Source organism: Nyctibius grandis, chromosome 16 (genome assembly GCF_013368605.1).
Source record: "Nyctibius grandis isolate bNycGra1 chromosome 16, bNycGra1.pri, whole genome shotgun sequence".
In the NCBI taxonomy this organism is placed as follows: Eukaryota; Metazoa; Chordata; class Aves; order Nyctibiiformes; family Nyctibiidae; genus Nyctibius; species Nyctibius grandis.
The window spans coordinates 5365591-5386313 of record NC_090673.1 but is presented as its reverse complement, the minus strand read 5'-3'; the positions used below and the strand labels follow the sequence as shown (position 1 = coordinate 5386313).

At 44.5% G+C, this 20723-nt stretch overlaps 1 protein-coding gene across 3 annotated transcripts in view; it reads left to right on the top strand.

The window, feature by feature from the left end:
* The first annotated feature begins 707 nt into the window (after positions 1-707).
* The window catches only part of FUBP3 (far upstream element binding protein 3), a 40406-nt gene continuing 20390 nt past the window's right edge, over positions 708-20723 (top strand). For 2 of the 3 annotated variants that reach the window (XM_068413705.1, XM_068413702.1), the window contains exons 1-7: positions 708-846; positions 7621-7726; positions 13926-13976; positions 14465-14498; positions 16422-16471; positions 18069-18140; positions 18887-18944. In XM_068413705.1, coding sequence (XP_068269806.1) covers positions 760-846; positions 7621-7726; positions 13926-13976; positions 14465-14498; positions 16422-16471; positions 18069-18140; positions 18887-18944 — 458 coding nt within the window. In that variant the 5' untranslated portion in view covers positions 708-759. The remainder of the gene's footprint in view (positions 847-7620; positions 7727-13925; positions 13977-14464; positions 14499-16421; positions 16472-18068; positions 18141-18886; positions 18945-20723) is intronic. The other variant, XM_068413704.1, reaches the window with a different exon arrangement.

Sequence of the window (20723 nt, the reverse complement as noted above, 5' to 3'; positions counted from 1 at the left end):
AATCAGACCTGGGGGCTCTGGCCCAGGGGATGGGGGGGTGCCTGGGCACCTCCAGGAGCTCCAGTTCTTGGAGGCGCAGGGCAGAGCTGTCCGGAGCACACCAGCACCCCACGTCTGGGAGCTTCGTGCTATGCGTCGCCACCACCATGGCAGTGCCTGGCCCGCGGCAGCGTGGTCAGAAACGCGGTCCTCAAACACAGACATGAAGAAAAGGGGGAAACGGGTGCTGTGGGGTGCTGCAGGGACAGGGTGGCACAGGCAGGGACAGGCACAGGTAGGTACGGGATGGCAGGGGCTGGCACATGCAGGGACGGGGTGGCAGAAGGTGGCAGGAGCTGGCAGGGGCCGGCTGGACAGGGACAGGGTGGCACAGGCAGGGACAGGCACAGGCAGGGGACAGCCGGGCAGGGGCCGGCGCGGCGGCCAGCGGCGGCTCACGGCCCTCGCCCCCCCGTGCCCCTGCGAGCTGTGGGGCTCCCGGGCCGCCCCCACGTCCCCCCCGACCCCTCTCCCGTGGCCGCCCGGTGGCGGGTCCCGTGGGGCGGGGCGAGTCCCTGCCCCGCCCCTCGCCCCCCGCCTCCCTCCGGCACGTGAGCGGCCGTGACGCGCGGCGCGAGTCCCCGGCCCCGCCCCGCCGCGGCGCCCCCGCCCCCCGGGCCCACTTCCGGCGGAAGCGGGGGGCTCTTTCCCTTTCCGGGTGCGGGTCCCCGGGCGGAGCGGCGGGACGGCGCGGCGGCGGGCGGGCGCGGGGCGCGGGTCATGGCGGAGCTGGCGCAGGGGCAGAGCGCAGCGCCCGTAGGGATCAAGCCCGAGGGGTTCGTCGACGCTCTGCACCGGGTCCGGCAGGTAGGCGCCGGCTGGCGGGCCGGGGGCGGGAGGAGGCCGCCGGGCGCCGCTAGGCCGCGGGGCTGAGGCGGGGCGCGGAGCCGCCGGGAGGGGCAGGGCCGCGTCCTCCCTGCCCCGCTCCCGGGAGGCCGGAGCCGGTGGCCTCTCTCAGGAGCCCCGGGGCTGTCCCCTGCGGGGTCGGCGGCGCCGGGGCTCCGGGCAGGCCGGCGGGGCGGCGGCGGGGCCCTCTAACAGTCCCCTCCAGCGCGGGTCGCGGCCGGGGCTTGTGACACGGCAGGGACGCTGCTCTGGGGGGAAGGAGGCGGTCTGCAGCCTCTGGCAGTCCCGTCTGTGAAGCTGTCGTCTTGCACTTTGCAATGGGTGGGTGGGAGCTTAATGTTAATTCGTTTTTTAAACGAGTCCTTAATTGTGCGTTAGGCTAATCAATAGCAGCCCTGGCAGAGGGGGAGCGTTACGTTCCTTCCTGGGAGGGAGGAGGGAAGCCCTCCTCAAAGGAATCCCTGAGCTTACATGGCGCTAAAATGGAAACTTTCAGTGAAAGCGCCCAGACCCGCAGAAATCGGCGCCCTTGTCTTCAGCACGGGATATTCCAAGTGTTCGTGTGCTCCTCAGTTTGTGGAAAGTGGCTCCAGAAACAAGAAGCTGCTGCTCAGAGCACAGATTTTGTGACTGTTGATCGCATCTCTTTTTCTGTGTCTTGTCACAGGTGTTTATTCCACCTCTCAACAGGTTGTACTTTACTTGTGCTTGGTAGTTACAGCTTAACGAAATGTTACACAGCTAAATACCAGGACCACAGCCTACCTGGCGCTTAAAGACCTTGACTTTATTCTTCCCAATGTTACAGGCTGGGTGGGAGAAATCTCATTCTGTTGCCCAGACTCACTTTTCTCATTTCACTGAGAAACTTGGGAAGAAACTAAGCTGGACCCTAAGACCTTTCAAGCGATCGCTCTAATGGAACTTAAGTGGCTTACCGTTGGTCGCAGCTCACTTAGGAATCAGTATCACAGCAAGCCTGCGCCCTTCAGTGACCTGTACAGAGGTGCTTGCTGTTCTAGATGAACACCCTGCACCTTCCCAGAGGAGATCACAAGCTAGTCTGCTCTCAGTGTTGATTTATTTTGGAGCATAAGTATTGCAGTAGGCAAGTTGCATGTTGGCTGCCTCCGGGATGAGGCCGTGCATCACCTTTTTTCAGTGGCTAACAGAATGCTGCGGCCTCGATGGTGTGTGATGTCTGAAAGCTTTGCTGTTAGCCCAGGGTTATCTACTTGAAGCAGTTAAATTGAGAGGTGTTGCAGCTGTGTTTCTCTTGACCTGGTTGTCTGTTACTGAAGGCCTTTCATTGCAAAAACATCTTGTTGAATATCTGATAATATTATTGCCTGCTGGCAGTTGAATAATCTTTGAATAACCTGTTTATGTAGAAGAAAATAATATTATTTGTTAGTCAGTCGCATCTTCTTGAAATTGTTTGGTATGTTGAAAGTGCCATGGTATGTACCACTCATCTGATCAGTAACAGGTTAATGTGTGGGATGCCTGGGCTGATGTTAGGCTAAAACGTAGCACTAACTGAAAACTGATCTGAATTGCTGTTGTGTGGTTGCTGTCATCATGTTTGTAGGGTGAGTCTGTGAGGCCCCCTACCACACCGGTGAAGGAGATGGAGTATTAAATAATTCTGTAACTTAGCTGTGCTCACCTACTCCGATTTTGCTGTTCTTAAGTTCATTATACCTGAAAGAATGTGTTGGGTTTCCATGAGCCTATGACTTGAGTTAGGCTGAACTGGAAGATTTCAAAAGCTTCCAAGCTGCCAACTTCAGGTCAGGCGCTGCAGCATAGCAACCTTCCTGCTATCTTTTCGCACTGGAAACAAGTGTGTTGAGAAATGTGCGCTCTGCACATGTTCGTGGGAGCGCAGTGGCCTACATTTTTGTGGAGTGAGTTGGATGCTGCCTGTTGAATGTGATTTTTTTTTTTTTTTTTTCTATTTAGTATTTGTGGGATGAAAAGAATTGTTGGCAAGTACTAAAATATTTCCCTCCCTGCAAAAATACTTGATTTAATCTAGTTCCATAGAGGCTTTGTGAGGCAGTAGGTAGTCTTCTCCTGCACAGTTTGGCAGGACTAAATTGTCACTGGTGACTTGTTGCCAGATGTGAATGGAGGTGGTCTTCATTGCTCAGTGGACGGGTATTTACCTCCCCACCCAAGCAGTGTGTGATGGAATTTCCTGGCTGAGCATCAGGTGGGATGTAAGGGCAGTTACACCTGACACTTCTCTGGAGGTGATGGCAGAGCTTTCACCAAGTGTGTTTCATGCTGTATTTGGGAGCAGAGGAAAAAAAATCAGTTACAGTTCTTGCTTCGTGGGTTGGTATGGCATCCCTGGCTTGACATTTGAACTATTGCAAAATTTAATCTTACGCTTAAGACTAGTAATCAAATTTACTAAATTGAGTTCTCGTGAGAGCCATAACACTAAAATCGGGCTGTGGGATACAGTGCTTAGTTATTAATAACTAAATAATTCAGGACAGGGAAGACTTTCCTTATCAGTCACAGTAACTGCATTCCTCAAAGTCACTAGGATGTGAGATGACATAAGAGTAAGAGATCTGGAATAGCTTTGAAACACATGACTTGTACGCTGCTTTCAGTGCTTGTGCTGGACTTGCTTGGATTTTTGGTGAACTCTTAAATATTGCAGATGTATCAAAAATTACTTTTTCAAGTGAACGCTGGGGCTTTGATGTGGTCTGTCGTGCATCTTCTGCACCACACCTCATGTGAACGGATTAGTTTACAGATTATAGGTGGTGACTGATGTGTCCGGCTGCTCCTAGGCAGGGTGGCTTTTCTCCTGTGGCGTTTTGGGGTGGGGGGGAGAGAGAGAGGGTGTTAGCTCCCCTTTTGAGTAATGGGATCAAAAAATAAGCAGAGCTGCCTGTGCTTTGGACAGAAATGTATTTCTATGGGGCTGTCCTTGAGTCTTGCTCTTATTGACAAAACAGTGTCTCACTTGGTTCTTACCCTGCTCTCCTTGGCAGTCACATTTCCAGTACAGCACATGCATTTGCAGCACTTACTGGTTCCCTCTTCATAGATGGGCTGTTCTTCTTGTAACAGGCCATATGTACTGTCTGAATCTGCATTTCTGGGAAAGCTATGAAGAGGAAAGGCTGTAGCTTGGTAAGCCTGTAGTGTGCCATCTTGGGTACCTTGGAAGTGGATGAATATCCCGAGACTTACTGAGAGTTGACAGGCTGTATGTTTAAAATCCCTTTCTATTACCAGGCTCTAACTTCTAATTTCTGTGGGGATGGAGGGGTCTTAAGACTTACATTTCTTTATCGCCTTGCAGAGTACTTTTTCAGATCATCCTCAAATAGGTTTGGGGCTTTGCAGTTATTCTAGTATTTAGGAAAACCACCTGTGGCATGAAACTTAAATGGTTGTGGATGGTTTCACTGCTTCCTACAGAGCTCTGGAGAAATGACTGTCACACAAACTCGAATATTCTGCTCAACACCTGGGAAGAGCAGCAGTAGCACTAGAATTGTCTGAAGGATCAGGTGACAGTGCCTTATTGGTTTATATCCTGCTAATACCTAGAACTGGTGATTTTATCAATTGATGTTCTTTTGCAGGACAGCATGGAGAGATTCTTCCCAGAAGCTAGGCCCTTTCTCTTGAAAGCCTAATTCTGCAATGTTAGTGTTTGAGTCCTGCTGTGCCTAGCAAAGCAGCTTCATATTTAAGTCTTTCGGTATTACACCATTTTTAAAGGGTGTTAAAGGTACACGAGGACAGAAGTACAAGGTGTAGGAAAACATGTATCCCTCACACAACTTTGTGGGTTATTTTGTTTGTTTTTCTTGGATTTACTGTTACAATTTGTAGCTCAGATTTGTGCTGTGTCCTTTGAAGTGTTTGTTGATGTTTATTTTGGGGAAATCAGGTGCACAAACAGTTCTGTGTAGTGATGCTTTTTTCTAGTGTATTTCAGAGCTTAGTAAAATGGATCTGTTGGGTTTAGGAAAAAAAAAGACAACTGACATACTGTGGGACAAAAGCAGTGGCTAGCAGTACATTACTCAAGGTCATTTAGTCAGATAAGGGCTAGGTCTGCTTACTTTTGCTATGTTCTAACTTTTGTGCTTATCTCCCTGCTGAACCTGTAGTAAAAACTGAGGTTCCTGTTTTAAGTTGAACGTAAGAAGTTAAAATGTATTTTAACTGCTACATGTACTTTAAAAGCTCAACTCTTAATTTTGCAGGGTATTTTTTCCTACTGCTGTGAGGTGGCGTGTTGTCTGCGTGTAATCCGGTGGCAGCTGGGAGGCTTTAGAGATAAGGGTGCAAGTTTAAATAAAGGAGTGGGGGGGGGAAGAGGAAAATATCCCAAAAGGTGATAATGTAAAAAATGGTTTGACTCTCTTATTTTACCCTTTACCTGGGGGGTTCTGTGCCAGGGCGATAATTGTGTGCTAAGCAAAAGTAGGGGTTTGCAAAGCTCTCCTGCTCTGGCAGCGGAGAGCCTTAGTGCTGGTGATCGGTTCATGCACACCTTTGTGCTTCATGCTAGCCTCATTTTATAGGCCAGCTTCTGCTATCCACAGACTCTTTTTCTCTTTCTCTTGAGCGTGTGGCGTGTGATTTCAGCTCCAAACTATCAGCTAACGGTTTCCACAAATGACAGATTTTTTTCAAGTAAACAACTACTAACGGAGAGTTCATGAAGAGCATGTTAAAATCAAACGTTCCAAAACATACCAGAGTATGTTATATCTGACACTGTTCCTTTTGATGTATGTTGGAAGTTATTAGGTGAAAGCTGTTAATAGATTATTATAAAATATATTTTAAAATTTATTTTTCAGCATTGAAGTAGTCAGGAAACATCTATGCTCTTTGTACCTTCGTTAAAAACCTCTGCATCCCAAGCGTAAGGGGAAGGAACGTGGACCAAGGGCTGGAACCATGGATGCAGTACAGCGTTCAACAACAGGCAGGGCATCACCTGGCACTCCCTAGTATGGAGTGGACAAGGTGTGTTAATGCATTGAGAATCAGATTGCTATGGACTTATTAGTTTTTGGAGATGTTGATCTACAAGGTGCTTGTCATCAAAGCTTCACTACATGATCACTGTGCTGGTCCTGCAGGAAGATTTTATTCTCTAGCTCCTGGTATTTCTGAGGCAATAAAGTTGTTGACTTTCTAAAAGAGGACAGGACGGAATGGACTATGAGAAGAAAATGGTCAAAACTTGGAGCCCTTTTCATGCAAGACATTGAAGAGAATGTTTGCTATTCTCTTTCTAAAAGCAGTGCCCTCATTCTTTCAAGATTATTTCAAATAGCTTTTTTTCAGTACCCAGTGGTTCTGAATCTTGGGCAGTTGTTTATTCTACTGCAGCAGCCAATAGTGTCAACAACTAGAGTTATTGTAGATGTCTTTCTGTTGCAGTAAAACTCAAATTTTAGAAAGGACTTTAGTTATATTTGTCATTTGCCCTTGTCTTCATTTAAAATGTATCTGTGTAAAATGCTCTTTCATCTGTTCCTGTTGCTTATTCTCTGGTGAAATCCCGGTTATAAAGGAGTGAGATCAGACTTCTAGTAAAGATCCCGTTCAATGATTTTCTTTTTGTTGGAAAAGGAAGCAAACCCTGTAGAATACTCCGTGCTTTATATTTGTTCTGTAACTACTTTGTTCTGCACATGCTTGTTATAGCAAAGTACTTGATGTAGGCGAAGGCTGCTGTGAGACTGCAGTTTGCCTGTCCCTGAAGTGGGTATTAACTCGGGTGCAGCTCCGAAGTAATGCACGTGTGTGTTTCTAGAGTGGACTTACATCGGTTAGCTTGGAGAGCAGGCGAAAGAGCTCGCTTCTGTCAGCATCCATCTGTATAGCTGTCCCCCAAATGTCATTAGGGACGAGCTTAGCTTTTCACTTTTATTAGGTGCTGTTTAGGTCTCTCTCTCACCTAGTTTATTTGCTTACCTTAGTCCCCTTACCGTGACACCTGACTGTCTCCTCTTTCCTGTAAATATCCTCCTTGCATCCTGGCTTGGCGGGGAATGGCTGTTACCCCCATAGGGGATGGACGCAGAGGCACAGGCAGTGCTAGTTATGGACATGCTGTATTGACCGCTGCAGGAAATTGAAACTAATTCTGGGCTAATAGTTTGCCCACTGGCTTATTCTTTGTACAGTAAACACAGGGTGATCCAGTCTCTGTTACAAGGAGCTCCCAAACCTGTCCTTGTGCTGTGTATTTTGACATTCTTCTCCCTCCTCTCCCCCCACTGATGTGCAAGTGTACATTTCTATGTGTCTGGATATGCACGGACACAGGAGGAAGCCTGTGTCCTCCTACATGGCTATGGTGGTGGCAGCTTCTCCTGGACAAAGTTGGTGAGCTAGTCTGAACTCTCCTCTTGGTGAGATTTAGCTTGTCAGCTGTCTATTGAGTGAACAAACCTGAATATAATGTTCCAGGGAGTAAATACCTACTTAGAATCAGGAAGAGGAACCAGGTGAATGCAATCTTAATTAAACAAATATTAAAAGCAAGCAGAAAATTGTTTACCTTACAAATGAAGCACTGCTGTCTTGGAACTGTTATAAAGGCACCTATGTAGTAAACAGCTGAGAGAAGACTGGACTGGGGTAAATGCCTTATTGGAAGACAGTGTTTAGCTGTGGTGGCTGAAACTTTAGGTACGCTAATCATGCTTTTATCCTCTGTTTTTATAGATTGCTGCTAAAATTGGAGATATTCCTCACTTGAATAATTCTACAACACTTGTGGACCCGTCAGTCTACGGTTATGGAGTACAGAAACGGCCCCTGGATGATGGAGGTAAGCTGGCTATGATTAGTCCATCTTGTGGATGCAGCTCCTGAAATTCATCTGTGGAGGCAGTTGTCTGCTCTAAGGACCGAAATCAATGCATCTTCCTGTGTATAAAAATTTTATACAAGATTCCCTTTGTTTAATCTTATCTAGATAGCACAGGGCTCCTAGGCATTAATATTATTAACGTGAAACAGTTCTTTCTTAGTTCATGAACTTTGGGAATTAGCGAATGAACTCTGTAATTTAAATCTTGTTCTGTGGTAGTTGAGGGAAGGGAGGAGGATGTGCTGATTGTAACTGTGCTGGAGCCCGTGTATAGAGTACCAGATGTACAGAGTAAAGCTGTTTGTCCCTGATGGCCCTTACTTTCTGAGAACAGGCAGTGTATAGGGACAGTATTACACGTGTAGATGTGATCACAGCACAGTAGTTGAGCTGCTGTGAAGGGTTCTGATTGCTTTGTACATGACTTTTAAGGAGAAAGGGTGTTGATGTAAGTTGGTGCAAGTTGAAAGGAAACTTCCTGTATTAGGCTTAGCTTTTTTTCATAATTATTCTGTGAAGCTTCTTAAATCTCTGAAGGATTTAACATTGACCACAGCCAAAGAATAATTTACTGGGTGGACCATGTCTGGTAATTGTAATGAGTTAATATTGTATGAAGTGTTGCAGTTTTAAAATAAGTTATTAGTTTCGTATCTTTGGTGGAAACAACAAAAGTGTTGAAGAGGTGTTTTCTTTCTACAAATCTAACGATGTGCACTGTTACAAGAAGTGTTTAAATTGTATTATCTGCTGCCATATAGGTGCAAAGAGCTCACCTTTTCCTGTGGTTGGTTATAAAAAAAAATGTGGCTGTATCTTCCTTCTCCTCTTTCCACTAGTATTTATACTGACTCAGGTAGCCGTGCAGGGTGATTCTCTCCCCCACAGAGATGTTCAGGAGTACTGAGGAGATAAGCAAAGCTGCTGCCTAGCACTGCATTTTGAAAATATTTTTTTTCTGCCTGATGCTAAGGCTGGAAATACTGCATGTCTGCTTCTCATCCTGAAAAAACGTGCTGGAGCACGGGGAGAAGTTTCTTTCATGTGGAGCCTCTGGCTTGTTAACATTACTGTTGCCTGAAGACATGCCACAACCCACTTTTTTTGTCTCCGGTGTTGGCTTTATTTGAGCAAGAGATTGCTGCTCCTTTGGTTTGGTGTTTTAGGAAAGAATGGGTTTGTCTGGGTGAGACCCTGCACCTTGTGTCTTGGGCTGGGGCATCACTATGTCTGTGAGAAGCCAGAGGCTTGGTATTACTGGTGTGTGGTGGTTTCTGCATGGGAAGGTGCTTGGCTGTCAAGCAGACTGTTGCATTGAAGAATGCTGGATGACTTTGAGCTGTGACTGAATGGCTTAGATAAGTGAAAAAGAATAAAAGTAACCTTGTAGGAACTGGTCATTCGTAACATTAGTCCTACCTATTTCTTTCATTGATTCATCAGGCTGAACTGGGAAATCTGACCTCTTGACAAAATGGGTTTTTATGAACTTCTAACACGTGAGATGGTTGTAGTGCTTAATGACAGCACAAGTTAGACTTTGTACTTAAACTTTTACTGGTGAGCTCTATTACTTGCTGAGCCTTGTTTGTGTTGACACAAACCCTATCGATACAGTTGCAGTCTGGGCTATAAATGTGGGTTACTGCTGGTTTCTGGTGTTGTGGTGGGCAACTCCACGGAGCACGTATGGTTCCTGGTAGAGCCTCCCAGAGCGGCTGTATTCCTGGCTCTGGTGTTGGCAGATGTTCTGCTGCTGTGAAGACCTGTGGGTGTTTGCTCACCCTGGATGCTTGTTCAGCACTGGGCCTTGTTTGTAACTGTTTTTAAAGTAGCTCCAAATGCTGTATTTGTCCTTGGGTTGTTCATATACATCTGTAGATGTTGTAACTTTGTCCAGCTCCCTTCCCAAAAATCTGATCTGTGAAATCTTAGAGGAGAAGAGAAATTATGGAAGTAATATTTTAAAGGGCTGGAATTTCAGAAAGAAACCAGAGTTGTCAGGGGAGGAGCAAAGGTTGTATCGCTTCTTTCAGCTTTGGTCATCTTGGGTTTTTATTTCTGATGGCAGTAGTAAATCCTATACTGAAATACAATGCAATGTGATCCCCATCTCACCACGTAATCCTCCTGCGTTGCTCTTTCCCTGCACACCCAGGACTGCAGCCTGGCAAAGGAACTCCTGAAGTAGCAGGTGCTTCTTGCTCTGGATTTGTTTGTGGTATGATCCATTCCTTAGTCTTAGGCTACCTCCTCTTGCTGCAGTGACAATAAAACTCTATAACGCAGCTTTGGCTTTAGGCATCTGGAAAATAGCAATTGCTTTTGATAGGACACTTAAATTAGGAAAGCAATTCCCATTTGGATGATCTTTTAGTTCTCTGTTAGCTGCGAACAAGGTGTGTTGGGATTGCGTGGCCACGTTTTCTCCATTTTCTGCTTGTCTGTGAACCGTAGTTTGGAGATGATATTGTCAAGAAGTGATTATTTATATTGTTACACATGCTCTAGAAATTTTATAACGTGGAGGTCTGGATACATTCTGCTGCTCTGGATAGCTTGGAAACAAATCTTATGGTAAATCTTTTGATTGTTTACCTTTGTATACTGTGTGTTCACAGCTGGGTGCAGGTCTCACTGCTTCCTTATCCCCATGTAGCTGTTAGAAAATTACTTCTGTTCCTAATACTCCTGAAAAAATTGGATTCAGGGCAAGTATTTAAGGTGACAGGAGAACTGTCTGTCTTTCAGGAAAATCTAATTCTGCCTGTCCGTTTTTGTAAACAGCTGCTGGCGTGGCTGATTGATGTCAGCTTAGGAAGTGGTCTGAAGACAGGGTGACATGTGCTGGTCAAAACAAATTCAGCTGCTTTTAGAGCATTTCCAGGAAAAATAGGTTTGTCGTAGTATTGGAAACCAGAATGTGTGAGTGCCTTTTGCACTTCCCTTAACATAACCTTCATCTAAAATGAAGAGCTGCTAGGACTGGCCCTGGTGACCTGGTCTGTTGGTATTAGATGGAGCTTGAGATTGATTATTTCTCTTTTTCCCCTGACTTCTTTATTTCCCCTTTCTGGAAGCAACTTTAAAGTAATACTGCAAATAACTATAGTGCAGGGAGGAGATCAGGTTTATTCGTACAGCTCGCAGTAAGTCGTAGTCAGCATTTGTATGGCCACTTGCCGCAGTTAATGTTTCTCAGTGAAGGTGAGCACTAGAGATGGGGTTAGTCTGAGCTGCAGAGAGACCTGGTGGCATCTTGCTTGTGGCTCGCTGCTCAGGATAGGTCCCAGCCCTCCTGTTAATGGCCAATAGCTGCTCCTGGCCTCCATTCTAATTAGTGTTTCCTTCTAATTACCAGCACAATGTAATACGTTTATTTAATGCTAAATAATCCTTAAAGAAACAGCTTCCTTTTGTTCAAAGGAAGCAGAGATCTAGTCTGCTGCAAAGAGACTGAAGGCCAGAATATTAGCCTTTGTTTGCCCTCTTTTGGACTGCTTTGAAGAAGTTCCCAGGGATATACATAGGGTTAAGCAGCAGTGTAGCAGCTGAAGGCTGGGGCGTCCTTTGGGTCTGGGGAAACAAAGATGGGAGACCTTGAAGCCTCACACCCCTCTCTCTCTCCACCCACTGCCTTCCCCAAGCTTCTGTGGTACGTCCAGATATGAAGATGGCCTCTTTTGGTGTAATAAAACTTGATTGTAGTAGAGCTGAGGGCCTCAAACACAACATGATCCTGTTGTACAGAATACTTTATTCTTTTGCTCCAACATGTTTTCAATGGAAATAGCGATGGGCAGAAGGAAATCTTATCCCTGTCTTACTGCTGATGAAAGTTGGTAGTGATGCTCCTTGATGCACGTGTAGCAGCAGTAGGACCAGGGCAAAAAGGTTTAGTGTAATACACAAAATGACAGTGTTCTTCAAAATTGCAGCTTTACAGATCACCATTTTTTAAATAAGGCAGTTTAAGGAAAAACCTAGCAATATTTAGTGATGAAGAATTAGGGTAACTACTGTCTTCCTTGTAGCTTTCTAAAATTTATGATGATCCCATTTTGGCTCAAAAGTATGAAATGCAACCCTGTTCCCCTGCTCTCCGGGAGATGTGTCGCTCTGATTTTTTTCTAGCCATGAAGGTATTCTTGGTGAGATAGTGTATTCCTGTCGTGAACATTAATCTAGTGGGAGGCACTGCTCTGTTTTATGGGGTGGGAGAAAAAATCCACATTGGTTTTGAGTGTCTGTTAGGTAGAATTCAGTTAAGGTGAAGCCTAAAGCAGAGTGAAGAGTTATCAACCAGCAGGTGCCATTAATAGGAAATTGTGCTGATTTTATTCAGTATTTTTCCTTATCTGCAGTGAAATGACTGCAGTTACAGCTAAAGTGCACTCCGTAGATGTACAAGGGGTAAATACGTAGGTGGCTTGTCAGAGTTCAGCCCCCTCCCTGGTGTGAAGAACGTGATGGTGGAACAGACCATCAGCTTTCAGTCCTGCAGTGAGCGTGGTCTGCCCCTGCCCTGCCTCTCTGTTAGGCCCTGTCTTTCAGAGCAAAATGGGCATATTGGAGAAGGAATGGACCTTTAGGTGGTTGGAACTGGGAGCCACGTCGTTTCTTTTTTCCCCCCGAAAACAGAGAGAAATCATAACTGACTTCAAGTAAGTCACTCCCAGTTCTCTCCATCAGCCTTCTGCCTCAGCTCATGGAGAGGTAGTGAAATGTGAAAGGAATGATCTCGCACACAAGTTATTGTGGGTTAATTTTTTTAGCTAATTTGAACAATAAATATACAGTAAGGCTGATATCTGCCTGGGGTGGTGAATGGCTTACTAGGTTTGTATAGTGCTTGGAATGGGTTGGAGACATTATGTTACATCTAAAGCATTATTTCCCTGACTGATTTAACTTCTTGTACTCGTACCGTTTCCACCTAAGAAGTTGTCTTTTTCAAGTGTAGGATTGTGTTACAAAATGAAGGCTCTTCCGTTCCTTGCGTGAACTTCAGGAGTTGATTATAGGATGTGTGTCTGTCTCATAATTTGTGGGCAGCGGCTGCAGAGGAACAGACTGCTAAGAGAGCTGTTGCGGTGGATTGGAATGCGAAGTGGATATTTAAATACAGCCTTGCAGTGTTAAGACCCCTCTTTCTGGCACGTTGGGATAATGAGCGGCCTGGTCCGTGGCAAGGACAATCCCATACTACAGCAACAGTCACCAGACCTATGGTGTATAGTAAACACACAGAGCACAGTTTGGGGCAAGATGGGGAGCTTCTGAATTTATTTGGTCCTATTTGCTCAGCTCCGTGGTAGCAGCTTATCAGCTAGAGCAAATATTCCCCATTACATCACCACCCTTTTTCAACTGCAGTATTGATAGTTATCGAATTAGAGCTTTTTGTATTCGGGGTGAGAATATGCAAAGACAAATCTAACAGAGTCGATAACACAGCAGTTGTCTTATCACTGAGCTGGGGAGAGTAATAAAATATATATGCTGTCAATATTTTGATCCTGAGCTATTACAAAGGTATTGACACACAGCATAAATGCAGCATTGATGCTCTTTGTCTGTTTTATTTTGAGTCAACTGTTTGGCCACAAACTTTATTCATTTTTCTAACGGATTTAGAGAGTGTGGGATGCATCCGCTTTCTAGCCCTGCCAGCTGATTGCCGATTTATTTCAGGTCAAAGAATGTGCAGGTTGCTGCAAGGTAGTTTGAAACAGCATCTTTATTATCACAGCTCCCATGTTGGCCGGTTTCATTTGTTTCACTACTTGTGCCCTCCAGGCATGCAATATAATCTTTCAGCTGGTTGTTAGGACCAAATGCTCTGGTTTTTAGCTGGTTTGCTGCAGGCAAAGTCCGGTAGGAAGCTCAGCAGGGCATGTGTTCCCCCTTTGCATGAGTTGGTCTAATGATATTTTCCCCATTAACATTTGGAAGAAAGATCTAATCTGTTGGAGGTGGGGGGGAGAAATCTGTTTGAGGGTTGTCAGCTGGGGAGATAACTGCTAATTATAAATGGACCACCAGCTAACATCGCAGATATGTCTGGAATGTGTGTATTCAGTAAAATGTGGTTTAAAAAAAAAAAAATACTGTTTGGGTGCCACAAGTTTGCTTAACAGACCTATTCCTTTAACAGGTCTCCGTGTAAGCGGGCTCCATGGAGCACAGATAAGAGATACAGAGAGAAGTATGTGCAAGCGGTCTTTAATGCTTTTTGCCTACACTAAATCTCTGAGTCTGCTCAGCTTTTATTTTTGTTTTTTAGTACATACTAGTCTGCTTGAAATTTCTCTTCTCCCCCCGCTCCCTCCCCCACTTTTTTCCTTTTTTTTTTTTTTTTACTATTTTGGACTTAATTTGGGAAGGTGGGAGGTTAGTTGCAGGGATTTGGATTTGGGCAGGCAGGATATTCTCCCATGACACTCAGCATGGGGAGACACAGATCAATTCCCTATCCTGTGTTCAGCTGGACACTGGGTTATGGTGTGTGTTGATCAAGAAATCCCCTCCTGTTTTGTACTACATAACGCATTCATTTCAGCCACTGAACCTAAATTACTGTTTTGCTTTTCTTTCTTTTTTGATGAAAAGGTAAGAACTCTTTTTCTGTAGGGATGAAGTTAGTTTATCCGTGCTAATGCTTTGATTTTTTCCTTTTTTCTCTCTCTGCCACAGTAGGTAACCAGTTAGGGGCCCTGGTACATCAAAGGTAAGCAGTGGGTTATGTTTTATTATTTATTGATCAATTCTAATTGTTTATTGATCCACCATCTGTAGTAGTGTTAGGAAGTCAGAGGTTGAGAATGTGGAGAAACTGTCAGCTTAGGTTTTCTCTAGGCTGGGATTTCTGCTTACCCTTTAAGGCTGTTTGTTGTGATGAAGAAAGAAGAGTTGATGTGAAACTTGGATTTGGTTCCTGAAAAACTGCAGGACTGAGCAGAATAAATTCTCCTCTCCCTTCCCTTGCCGTGTGGGGGGGGCGAAGAAGGAAAAAGTAAAAAAACCCTCTGGCGTTTTGACAGAAGTTGGAAGTATTAAAAGGGGAAGGTAGTTTGGTTTTTTTTTAATTTTACTTTGGTTGGTGTGATATGACTTGGGGTGACTCCTTTGTCAAAGATGGTTTGGGGAGACTGAAGCCAGTATGAGTTATCATCTAATACAAAAATAAAATTCTCAGTTTTTCTCAAATCCTGCTCTTAAGGAGCTGTCTTGTTTTGAGTAGGAAGGGGAGAGCATTTCTAAAGCTGGATTCACCTTCAGGCTAGTAGTGGTGCGTTTCCATCATAACCAGCTCAGCAGAAGGGACCAGCAATATACACAAAGACTGTAGAACCTTCAACTTTTAATGGTTAGGTTAAAGCTCACGTCCAGCTAGGGCAGCACAGAGAAGGGTGGGCAGCGTTGTCTGCTCTGGTGCCACCTGCCACCTCTCTTGTGCCAGGAGTGATCTTCAGGTAGGGAATTTATTAGGCTGAACAGCCTGACTTTCTTTCTTTCTGGTTTTGGTGGTTGGTTTTCTACTAGGTTAGCTGCTTTGTCCAGCTGCAACCGTTCCTCCAACACAGGGTGGTTCACAAATGATGCAGGAGAGGACATTTTGGCAACAGGCTGGGTTTATTCCAGGTTAAAACAACTGTAATTCTGAACCAACCTGTTCTGTTGCGAGTGTCAATGGCACTGTTTGGTTTTGCGTCTCTGCTGGTGAACCTCAGGACAGTGGAGAGTACTTTATCTGCAGGTTTGCTGATGAAGTCTGCTGTGTATTTTATACCTTCCCTAACTGATCTAAAGCAAAAAATGGGAAGATTTTAATGCACCTCACCACAATACCTGCATTGAACTTACTACGCAGGTGTTTCATTGCTTTTGAGGTTGCTGAACTAATTGTAAATTATGCATATCTAAACCTATGGAGTTTGCAGATTCCATATTCGTTGTGTTGTATTTTCTACGAGACAGAAACAGCTAAGCAAAAAACCAGAGACACATTGCAAAAGTCCAAAGAGTAATAGATATGGAAGTCTCAAGGTAATAAGACTTCAAAGGATAATTGAAGAGAGCTTTTATAAATTCCAAGGAAAAGAGTGATAAGAACAAGCAGGCAAAAAAAATCTGTGCATATCGGAGGGGGCATTTCATATCAGGATTGGCTTTGGTTTGTGTCTCTTGGCAAGAGCATGTCCAAAAGTAGTAGGCAGAGACTGCGACTTGGAGGGTCTAGGCTAAATATTAAAGAAACTTTGCTGTTATTCCGTTAAATCTGTCTGGAGCGAGAATGACAATAAGAGGTTCTTCTGTCAGCTCCATTGAAGATAGTGGAGAGTAGACTGGAAATGTGTCCAGCGTAGGAGAAATTAGGTGACCACAAGAGCTCCCTTCCAAATCAAATGATTTTGACTCTGATGTAGTGTTTACTTGTGTGTGCAAAAGCCTTATGCTGTGCCTGGTTTCCACGGCAGGGACATAGTTGTCTTCCAGATTGTTCTTTCATAGAATCATAGAATCATTTTGGTTGGAAAGGACCTTTAAGATCGAGTCCAACCTTTAACTGAACACTACCAAGTCCACCACTAAACAATATCCCTAAGTCTTTGTAATGACTAATTTTTTTTCTTCCTTTTTTTTTTTTTAGGGCTGTAATAACAGAAGAGTTCAAAGTGCCTGATAAAATGGTTGGATTTAGTAAGTACCTTGGATGCTTTTGATATGTTTCTTAATGTGTTTCTTGGGCACGAATGTTGTTTATTCTGACATGCTCACAAGTTTTTGTGCTTACTAGCCTTGATAAGCCTTGTCTAATGCTGTCTTCATGGGGGCCAGATGATCTGTGTTTAAATCCAGGTGCAAACTGCAGGAAAAAGCTTGGTGTCCTAGTAATAAGAACAAGACTGTGTGGTACAAGTTACTGAGAGTGTTAGTGATTCTCTCCTTTAAATTCCCACTAGCGTAGTATATAAACAAGTCAAAAGTGAATTTATTTCCCCTCACTGAAACATCTTACTTCCTCTGAGTACACAAAACTGTGAGAGTTGAGAGAGGAAAACAACATTTCAATGTTAAAATAAGAGTTGACTCAAGGCAAGTTAAACAGAATTGTAAATCTCTCATACATTTGCTGTGGGGAAACGCAACCAGCATGCATTGCTCAGATGAGAATTTTTCCTAGATTTGCATTCCTGATACTGTTCTCTTTCAAGCTTGATCCTAATTTCTCTTCCTCTTGATGATCGTTACTCTTCCTTTCAATGGCACCTCCTGCTGATGTGTTACTACAGTGATTGCATAGACTCTTCCACTGCTAGATGTCTGTGTATCTCTTCCAATTTCATATGTGGAGAGTAAAAATGAAAATAACAGGCCATGATAATTACTCATTAGTGCGTGATGTTAGTCCTGACTCTAAAGACACTATAAAACTGTAGCTCAAATTCCTGCAAAGGAAACGCTCGCTCTTCTCCTGCCAGACCTCTTAATTTATCAGTGCTGGTACCACACGTGGGGGAACGTTGGAGGGTTGCTGTAGCTCTGTGAGAGGGGAGCTTGCATGGTGTGTTGGTGTGTCATCTCTGGGTTAAATCTAATCCTGGTTCAGGGGCAGACAGATGCAGGAGGGTGGCAAACCCACAGCTGAGAGATGCTTCTGTGGGAGCATCTTGAGCCAGGCATACCTGTTTGACTTGACAGTTTTGCTCTTTTTGCAGTCTGGGAAGGATATGAATGGTGATTGGCACATTGTCTCTCCCCAGCGTGTCTTGTGAAACAACAATGTGCCAACTCCAAGAGTTAAGGGAGATGGGTATTTGTTTTCACTTAAGGTTGATGGAGCATTTCAGTATGTTCTGCCTCAGTGCAGACCAACCAAATAGCATGTCCATTGAAAAGAGGCAGTAAAATATGAATTTTAAAGAAATAAAAGCAAAAGTCTCTGCCTTTTTCAGTACCCCAAATAACTGGTTTATTGGTCCAGGCTGAACAAGATATACTTAAATGACTCTTCTAGCAGCACTCAACGAGTGCCTTATTTCTTGCATGCTGTGTATTTCCATTCCATTGCAAGACAGGCTTTTTTGTTTTGTTTTTGCAAGCAAATAGAGTAACTTTTGGCAGTATTTTAATGTTTTTCTGCTATGATAAATTTGGTCATGCTGTGGATGCCTCTTCTGCAATCCTGGAGTCAAACTGTTCCTTTATAGATAGCTGCAGTGGAGTAAAAGGGGGAAGGTGCTCTGCAGTTACTTGGAAAAACGGTATGTTCTGATGCTTGTTGAACTCATTTCAGTAATCGGCAGGGGAGGAGAGCAGATCTCACGGATTCAGGCAGAGTCTGGCTGCAAAATTCAAATCGCTCCAGGTAAGAGCCTCTTTGTATGGCGGGTGAACAGGTTTTAATGTTGAAGGATGTTGTGTCCATTAGATCAGGCACCTTGCCATGCTCATGGCGTGTTACCGCCGTTAACAACTGATACCTACTAGGCTGACGTGCATGGGAGAGCTGCTGTGGGACTGACCTCCCAACTAGTGTAGGAAACAGGTTTGTCAGGTGGTTTGGGGAATGAAACAATTGAGGAACCATCTTTAACCAACAGATGGATACAGTCAAATGGACAATCCATGCTGTACCTAATTAGACCTGAAATTGCAGCTGTTGAGTTTTGTCCTGGTGGTACCACTTTGCTCAGCTCTGCAGTTTGTCTCTGATTAGTCTGGTCAGCTCCAACTCCTGGCAGAAGACGTTTCAGGAGGATGGCAGTGGCTCTTCCTACAGCTCGCCTTGCATCGAGAAAATGGGACCATCTGTTTGTTCTGTGCTGGTGCCTATTTGCTTTGAGGAAGACGGTGCTACAGTGCTGTACAGGAAACTGTTGATGAATGTAATCTTAAGTTCTTGCCCCTCCCTTTAATTGGTGGGGAAGGCTTTAAAAGAGTGCAGAGATCCAGCAAATCATTTAAAATACGTTGACCCTGGATGTCTTTGAATTCATTAATGTGCTCTCTGTGTGGTGGGTGGAGCGGTGCTTCCATTATTGCTTGATAGTTACTGAAACAGCTACCGTTTAAGTCCATGTATTAAAAGTTTCTTTCTTGTTTCCTTTTTAGACAGTGGTGGGATGCCCGAGAGGCCCTGTGTACTCACCGGGACACCAGAGAGCATTGAGTGAGTTCTGATTTCATTTCTCTCCTTTCTCCTTCTCTCTCTTCTCCCTAATGCTGTGCTCTGTCAGTGGTGCTACTTGGTTAGCCACACCAGCAAATGTTGGCCTAGAGAAACTTGAGGGTCCCTGGAGCATAGAACCTCTTGGTCTGATGCTTTAAACTGTGCACCTCAAAGGCTTTTTTTCCAGTTGCAGTTTGAGACCTCTGCAGAAATTTCCGTGGAATTCCCCTCCGCAGGGCCAGGTTGCTCTTAGGGCACCTAGGATGCAGTTTTCTAACTGCAGCTTTCCAGGATACTGAGCTAAGCTGTTGAAGGACACTTCTCTTCTCCCCTTCGCTTCCCTACTCCTATTGAGATGACCATCCTTCCAGCTGAAGAAGGGCTGCGTGAGGCCTCCAAAGCCTGTTGGTGCCACTCCAGAATAATCTGGAGGTGTTGGTGTTGTTGCAGAGCAGCACGAGGCCCATGGGTGTGCTTGCCTCTGCATCGCTGCCAACAAGAAGCAAAGGACTGAACCAAAGTCTTGAATTCTGATCCCTGCATGGTAGAGACACGTGGCCAGGCAGCAGGGGTTTCTACTCTTTAGACCTATAGAAACTTTAGGGACAGTGTTTCCTCCCTCCCCCTTCCCAGGAGCTGAGTTTGAGACTCTCACAAACCAGTTGAGGACCTCCTGCTGGAACTGGATCCAGGATCCTCAGGCTTACAGGAACACAGTTAACATATGGAGCTGCTCTTTCTCTCCCCAGCCTTTGGGTAGGTGGGTTTTTTAAAATCCATCTGGAAATCTTTGAGTTGCATTTGATAGTGAAAATACATGGGCGCAAAGACTCTCTCTCTAAAGAGAAGGCACTCATCATTCTTCCATTCCTAAGAGATCTAAGGGTACTTAAATCTCCTTATTCTACCATAATACTGCAAGCAGTGAGGCAGAATAAATACGATTGGCAAGCTCACATTATAGGGCAGGCAATGTATTCTTGCTGATATTGAAGTGCTTTTTCCCCTTTAGCAAATGATATTTCAGAAGAAGAGCAAAATATTAAAAAACTGGGATGGCTGATGAGATGCAGGTGGGGGAAAATGGGGGACAGGTATAGTTAAGACTTCATGGTTTTGAAATAAGCAGTTGAATGTAGTCATGTCCAAGCCTGTCTTTAAATAAAATATAAATAATTTTTTTAAAATAAAAGTAAGAATACTCAATTTATGAAACAGAACAAGGTGTTGAGGACATGTAATTAGGTGAAATTTAATTTACTTTTGTGCTAAAATTCTTGTCAAGTTGATTGTTTGAACTATTTTTTCAGGCTACTTGTAGAAAAAGAAAATGAAGTGAGGAAACCGATCTAGATGTCAGACTTCTTTGTGAGGGGTTTTGTGTGAGGAGTGTTCCCATTAGTATATCCAGTGGCAACTAATAGGGTTAATTTCCAGATGACCCCTTCTCATCTGAAATGCGTTGTGTATTAACTGTTGTGTTCTCTATATTGTCACTTAAAGAACTTTATGCAAAAAATGAAGATAGATGAATAAAATCTCTTAAGACTCTTCCAGAATATTTGAAGTGGGCTTCCAGAAATTCCGCTTTTTGCCTTGTTTTGTGAGGAAAGTCAAGAGAAAGCTGATCTGTGTGCAGCCTCAGGTCACCGCTCCCTGAACTGTCTTGGGTGAATGTCTGTTTGTGAGGGATGACTTTGTACTGTTTCTTCAAATATTCAGAGAGAAGGCAGTCCTCCTAGGGTGCCTGATATGGCTTGGTGTGAGGTGGAGAGAGGG